Below are 7,798 nucleotides of genomic sequence, written 5' to 3'. Positions count from 1 at the left end.
TTTTTTTTTTTTTAGATATCCTTTAGGCCCGAGAGAATTTTGGTACTGTATTTTCTTTGCTCCTTTTGTTGCTATTGTGTTTCATTATGGTATTTTATTATTATTGATATGCAGACATAGACAAACTTGTTAGTACCCTCAGTTTTCTCTGCATTAACTTGAAATTGACCAAAGTAATTATCTTTTATTTCCATATTTAATTAAAATCAGACTTTTCTTTTAATGTTTGGAATATTTTAAATAATAAAACAAAAATGGCATGGACAAATATGACCGGACACTTAACCTAATATTTAGTTGCACAAACTTTTGGAGACAATTACTGAACACAAGGGATTCATGTAGCTCTTAATGAGACTTCCAACAGGTAGTTTTGCCAACACATCTTGAGGGAACTTCGCTAGCTGTTTCAGATTTTGAAGGGTGCATGTTTCAGCTCATTTCGGTCTGTTCAATCTGGAGTCAATCTTCCTCCGGCAGCCACTTCCTGATGTTGGCTGCACACCCATGGACCTTTTAAGCTTCTTAATATTTTCTACTCTAGTAACAGGAATTTCAAGCTTCTCGGCCTTTTGGCTAAGATCAAGTGTAGTATCTGTTCTTATCTGTTGCCGGGAAAGAACGGCTGCCGTCACCTAAGGAGAGGGGTAGATGGCAGCTTAGTAAATCCTGGCGTAATTGGTGGGGTACTGGATGAGGTTCCAGGCCATCGGAGCTTTCGACCCTTGTGATGGGTGGGCTCCGGCGGAGGGATCTCTGAAGGTGCCCTGCCTCCTGAGAGGAATGGATGCGAAGCTTGGTCTGGCTGGAGAGTTGGGGGCGGCAGAAGCCCGTGGTGTTGTGCCCCCTGGGGGTGGTGTCCCAGGGGTGCTCAGGAAGTCACTTGGGTGTGGGACCCCCACATTGACTCACTGATCACTTGGTCACACACCACCTTGCATTTTTCTGCACATCGCCTCTTGGACAGGCCTTATGGCTAGTCCGGGGCAATTTTTTTGCACTCGGCCCCTAAGGCCTGTCAGCGTGGTGCACTGGCACTTTAGTATAATTTATTGCACGATTGCATATTTGGCTTTTTTAAAAGCTTTTTGACCCACAGATGCTGAAGGTGCAGGTTTCTTCGGGGCCTATTCCTGATGCTGGGAGGAGATTCTGTGCCCTTTTATATAGGGTTCTCTGTCTCCTCCCACCCAGGAGGGGGGTTTCTCTTCGGGAGATCCCCCCTGCCTAGTACTGTGAGAGACCTGTTTCGGCAGGTCCCCAAAGGATCGGGGTCCACCGGCCTTCGGGTTGGTGGGCCAACAGTCTCAAACCCTGTCAGGAGCCTTGCGTCCCGGGGGGTTGGGAAGTAGGTCCTGTCTTTATTGAAGGACCTTGCACCCTTGTGCACGTTTTTGTGTGCTGTGATTTCACGGTTCACTTTTTTTGTTCACAGGGGGAAGTTTGTTTTGATGCACGTCCACGGGCTTCGATAAAAAAAAACAAGAATTTCAAGCTGCTTGGATATGGTCTTATGTCCTTTCCTTTTTGACATTTTTGGTCTATAGTTCTTTCTGATGATCTCAGACAACTCTAGACTTTGCTTTATCTGGTCTATGTTCAGTGTGGGGCACACAATGACGCCAAACCGCAGAATGATTACTTTTCTCCATTTAAATTGGCTGAATGGCTACAAGACTGAAAACTTGTAATATTAATTACAGAAAACGGTTATCACTGAGATCCAATTATTTCTAATCTTGTTGAATGAGCAATAATATATTGCTTTGATATACAAAGACATGCAGATATAAATAAGACAATTCATTTTAATTTCGCCAGTTTTGAGTAGGAATGAAGCACTGTTTCAATAAGGTGTAACAACAAATTTTGTCCACGTCTGTAGTTGTTGTACGTGCAATTCTTGTTCTTATAGCATGACATGCATTGATGGCACTGTATAAATTGGTATTACTGTAGATCATAATGAGTGGTTCAGGTCACATTCGCAACATTTTTTTTTCTTTTTCTTTGCAGACCAGTACCCAGTTCAGAACTGAAGCCTATTGTGTTCTTCCACATATTACACATTCTCCACATGCCACTGTGCTCCCACACATGCAGTGTTTAAAAATCAGACACAATGTGCAGGCTGTCGCATCATGTATTCAGTACATTCTGTGACTCTGTTCACTTCCACTGTATCACTGCTCTAACGGGAAATCCTTCTTGTGTTTTTGTCTTGCTAGATGCAGCAAAGTTCCAGATTGCCCGCCACAGTCTAAGCTACATTCAGGAGATTGGTCATGGCTGGTTTGGCAAGGTAAGCTTTTTCTTTAACTTTGTGAAAATGAGTGATTATGTAATTCTGCTATTTGGACTAGTGCACGCTGAGTGTGCAAAAATACTAATGTAACCTGAGATTTAATTTTTTATGCTTCTTAAATTGCGCAAAGAAGAGATGTTGTTTTGTATTAACTCCTAGCAGTCAAGTAGTAATAGTGGCACTGGAGGGGTAGATACAAGGTATGCGCTGATAGTTTGGATCAGTGTTTTTCAACCTTTTTTCAGACATGGGACCTTTTTAAAAGTATGCAAAATCTCAAGGATCCCCAGTCTAAAATGTAAAAACAAAATGTATGGCACGTGGTTCCCCCTCCAAAATCAATACAAAACCATCTTAAATAAGGGCCTGGTATGGATTTTAAGGTGTGGGGACCCCTGGCAAAACACCCAAAAAAAGACAATGAAGTTTCCCCTTGCAAATTAGAGTCGTCCCCCCACCTTTTACATTAGAAGCACCTTCACATCAGATTCCCCCCTCTAGCCAGATTTGGAGGCACCCTGACAAAAGTCAGAAGGCACCCTAGCTAAGAAAGGCTATCTTAGACTACCGGCTGTCTTCTACAGCTATTGGTTTTCTTTTCCATCGCTTTGTTTTCTGGAAGCACAGAGTAATTATTGTTCAGAAATACTTTCCTGGTGACAGTGCTTCTCCAAGCTCCCTTCAATTCTCATGTGAGTGAAAGCCCTAGGTATTCACCTCGTCTGTGCTGAAAGGGAGGAATATCTAGTATGAATTCTGGTCCTCAACTTCAACAGACAGTAAGTCATACACTACAATACATTTTTATTGCGTTATTACAGTAGTATAACAAAACATTCACGCAAAGAATAAGGGGATAAAACAAAATAGTTGCGAACATTCAGCATAGGGAATAGCCCAGGAATTGAGCATCAGACGAATTAAAATGAGCCCTGATCATGTTTTTGATGTACCTAGAGGAGGAATTTTTCCAGGAAAGATTTTTCATCATCTTTTGCTCTATTTATCTAAACAAGGCTGTTTTTATAAGAGCACAGATCATCTTTCAGGTGGAAAAAAAGAATTAAGATTTTGTATGCTATATGCAACATCTAGAAATGTTAATTGTGCCTACTTTTTGTCTTGACCTCCTCGGTGTATGTGAGTGTGCAAAGGCACTCCTGTGTCTATTGCTCCATAGCCATATATCTTTTGTATTAGGCATCTCTGCCTGCTAGCCTCACCAGGAAGACCACAAGCAATACTGGTGACTACTCCTTTGCCCTATGTCTGTCCTTTTTTGGGCATGGCTTCCTGAAAACTTGAGGGTTTGAAATCTTCCTATTGGGAAAAGCAAAGAAAACTTGACAGGGGTTGTATCCCTTCACCACTTTATCCAACACATAAAAAAAAAAAAACCCCATGCATGCCCAAACTAATGGTTAGCTGAAAGGGCTGCTGGGACAAGTAAGCTTAGAAACTGCAGTGGCATTACTAAATCCAGCTCTCTGACCATTTGTAATATACACATAACACCATTTTCTGAAGGTTAGAGCTGCTGTATTGCATTGTGTGAACGAGATTTGCTGTTGACTTTATTTAGGAGCATTTTTTGAATGTTCAAGGTCTACATGCTGTAGCTCCTGAAAATGTTGGTTGCCTGGCTTTTATTCTGACCCTATTTCTTTTCATACTTTAGTCACTGACCTAGAACAACAGATAAGGACTTCTGACCTTTCTCTCACTACAGATATGCCTGCTTGTACTGGGTTAGGGACTTTCAAAGTATTAAGACCAGGACCAACATGATGGACAGTTACATTTAAGAGTTCATCACATTATTGTCTCATGCTGAAGTTTATCCTAGTCTGTTGAGTGAAATGAAGACTGCCTTCTCTGTTTTTGGTCATTGCCTTCCTTGGTAGAGGAATCCCAGTACTTCATTTTTGTGTGCTTTTAATACTTTTTATTGAGCTTTGCAATTGTGTGCTCTTCAGGTTCTGCTGGGAGAGATCTACAGAGAAAACAGCGTTGCGAGAGTGATTATAAAGGAGTTAAGAGCAAGTGCAAGTACAAAGGAGCAGGAGCAGTTTATAAAAAATGGAGAGCCATATTGGTAAGTTTAACATTCTTTTAGGCTATGAGATGTAACGCCAAGAATGCCAATGCATCGCTAAATGGAGGCTGTATCTTGTGCTGATCATTCTAAAGTAGGTTTTCCTTTGCTAGCAGTGTTTTTTTTTTTTAAAGCTGCAGTGGACATCTCCATGCCAAATCACGGCTTCAGGGTTTTCAAACCACAAGTGAATGTAAACCTAAACAATGGATGTCTCTTATTTTTGCTCCTTTTTGGTTTGTTCAATATACCTCCTGAAAGCGTTGTTTTATAGGGGTGGAAGGTGCAAAAAACTGTACCTGTTCTTGCCATTAATCCTGTCATTGTAGTAAAGATCAGATATTCCTGCGCTCTCTGCCTGCCACATTCAACTGGACTTTCTCTGTAAAGTTGAAGACATTTTGTAGCTTAGTTAAGCCACTTCTTCAATTCTGATGCATACATCTGTGTATTTTAGTATATGTGCACTGTTTATTATATTATGCATCTTTTGATCTATTTCTTAATGTCTACATACACATACAGTATATTCTGATGCTAATAAGGAGAAGGTTGTCCAATATTTAGAATCATTTTTTTCCCTTAATTTCTTTTAAATGAGTCTTAAAGGAGAACTATGAGGTGAGTGATTTTTCACTCAACCTCGTAGTTCGAGCCGACGTGTGACAATGAAGCTGTCACACGTCGGCTGAATAGATCGGAAAGTGAGCGTCCCCCCCCCCCGCCCCAATCCTCCAGCGCTGACTGGAAGAACGGACAGGGAGGGGGCGGGTACAGCTAGATGTGCCTCTAGATAGGCAGAGCCAGCTGTCACTCACGCAGCTGGGTGGATACAGACAGTAATGTCGGGATCCGTCCCTGTTTACCGCAAGCTGTAGCTCGCGGTATACTAAGCTTTGGGTCACGGGAGGACGCTAGTTTATGTCCTCCCGTTACCCTGAGGAGAACTATGGGGAAAAACACTTACCCCATAGTTCTCCTTTAATAGCCCAGAGATAAAGGCTGCTGTGGGCTGAAACAGGGCAACATTTTGGACCAGGTGCAAAGAATGAGTATATGGATAAAAATTGGTCAGTTTAAATGCAAAATGTTTGTCAGGCATGTACATGTTAGTAATTCATTTTTTTTCCTTCTCATTCCTAAGCTACCTGCATCATCCTAACATTGTGCAGTGTGTTGGTCAATGCGTGGAGACTATGCCCTATCTTCTGGTATTTGAGTTATGCGAATTGGTAAGTTATTTACAATGCTGTAACATAGTTATGCCTTATCTACAAATTTATTATAGGTCTTTCTGTAAACATGTAGTGCAAAAGTCAACTTTTCTTTTTACTGTGACCTTGTTCCTTTTGTTTAATAGTGATACCATTATCTGTAACCTAATAAAAGTTAACAGATGTAATTCACAATATATAATTAGTAAATGAGGTAATACTAAATGATACATGCACTGGATTGTCTGAGTGTGTGGAATGTGATTGTACACACCAGAATTTCATTGAACCTGGCTAGTTCAGCTGCAGCAATATAGCAGATCTATCCCGCTCGGTTATCACAGGCTTCAATCAATACAAGCTAAGTTTTTTTTCTTCTTCAGATCATATGTTGGTTTAAGACTGAGAACAAGAATGCAGGATATATGTCACAATATCAACTGTGGGATAAGGACACAGTGTATAAATTATTTTTGCATGTGTTTTTTTCTATACAAGTATCTTGCGTTAGACATAGTACCAGTTGGTAGGTATGCACATACAATAAAGTGCACACCTGCCGAGGCCCATCTAAAAACAAATTCCAATTAAAAAAAAAAAAGGGGGGGGTGCTGCACAGGACTTAGATGTTCAATTTTAATTTTATTTACTTCCTCAATGGAACAAGGAAATGACATCACAACGAATGTGCAACAGTTTTGGCCATCTCCACCCTATCCAGCTGCTTATTTAAAGCGACAGCGCTACCGTTAAGTTCTGTATTTATCATTCCCAAACTGAATCATTCTTTAAAGGCTCCAGCAAAGCTCCTGGAAACTTGCTAAAAGCATTGCAAACGTTTGCTGTTCACACTGCCCTTGCAGGTTGAAGCCTGTGTAAACAAGGCCTAGTGGCAATAGGGATGTACCTTCAGTGTTGATAAGAAGGATATCTGGGAATTTGTTAAATATTTGTAGTAAATGGTGGATTTTTCACTTATGCATTAGTTCCTTTTCCTTTTTACAATCAGCAGTCCTCTTTTGGCTTTTATCTATTTTGCTGTTCATATAATAAAGACTAAATGTTATATAGAATTTTGTTTATAATACAGACATGTCAATGTCACGGTCTTCACAGCAAACTGCATAAAAGAGGTAATTCTAACCCCACTGATAAAAGTAAACTGTGCCCTTCATCCTGTCTTATAAGTCCGACAACAGTCATCCTGCATTTATTTTTTACTTCACAAATTACAGCTAGAATTTAGACTATAAAAATAAATTGGGTTATATGGATCTAAGCCATTAGTAGCTGTAAAAATGGTAATGAGTGGCACTTGGTATAAATTTCAGAGGTTTTTTTTCCTTAATAGATTTAAGAGAACTATGGGGGTCAGTGTTTTTCCCCCATAGTTCTCTTAAGGGTCACGGGAAGACATGTACTAACGTCCTCCCGTGACCCAAAACTCAGTATGTTGTGAGCTACAGCTCGCGGTATACTGAAACGGCCACAGCCGGGGACCGATCCTGACAATGCTGTCGAGATCCACCCAGCTGCTTGAGTGGCAGCTGGCTCTGCCTATTCAGAGGCAGAGCCAGCTGTGCCCGCCCCTCCCCCATCCGTTCCGCCAGTCAGCGCTGGAGAATCGGGGAGGGGGGAAAATCCCTGCGGGGAGCGATGACTGACCGTCACTGCTCTCTGCAGGGAGATGATCGAGAAGTGAGCAAGTGACAGTATGTGTTCGCTCACTTCCCAATCTATTGAGCCGATGTGTGACAGTTTCATGTCACACGTTGGCTCGAACTATGAGGATGAGTGATTTTCACTCACTTCATAGTTCTTCTTTAAAACTGTAAAATTTACTTTAAAAAAGGGCAGCTGGGGAAGTGTATAGGCCTGTATGGATCTTTTGTTAGAAGTGTGTTTCCACATGCCCATGTTCAGAGATTGCTATATACTACTATTTTTTTGTATTGCTTGTAAGCCCCTGATTACCTGCATAGTTCCTTTAGTAGGTAATTCAGCCCATTAGCATCCATAGCCAACAGATTATTATTTTTTTGATGGCATCTAATTTACAATTTCTTTAATCGTCCATTGAGGGGCACAGTGATCGTAGATAATCTTGGACCAATGGGTTACACTGCGACCTTCAGGAGGTTGGGACACAAATAAGACCTTAAGCCAGCTCCCTCCAACTGTCGT

The 7,798-nt window shown here is 41.1% G+C and overlaps 1 protein-coding gene across 1 annotated transcript in view; it reads left to right on the top strand.

Annotated features, from left to right (window-relative positions):
* Positions 1–7,798, top strand: part of LMTK2 (lemur tyrosine kinase 2) — an 81,470-nt gene that overhangs the window by 42,190 nt on the left and 31,482 nt on the right. Inside the window, exons 4-6 of the mRNA XM_018565331.1 lie at positions 2,229–2,302; positions 4,282–4,400; positions 5,545–5,632. Of these exons, the coding sequence (XP_018420833.1) occupies positions 2,229–2,302; positions 4,282–4,400; positions 5,545–5,632 (281 nt within the window). The remainder of the gene's footprint in view (positions 1–2,228; positions 2,303–4,281; positions 4,401–5,544; positions 5,633–7,798) is intronic.

Source organism: Nanorana parkeri, unplaced genomic scaffold, assembly GCF_000935625.1.
Source record: "Nanorana parkeri isolate BGI_ZX_2015 unplaced genomic scaffold, ASM93562v1 scaffold3, whole genome shotgun sequence".
Lineage (NCBI taxonomy): Eukaryota > Metazoa > Chordata > Amphibia > Anura > Dicroglossidae > Nanorana > Nanorana parkeri.
Note: the sequence above shows the minus strand (reverse complement) of the source record. Positions and strands in the feature narration are given on the sequence as shown.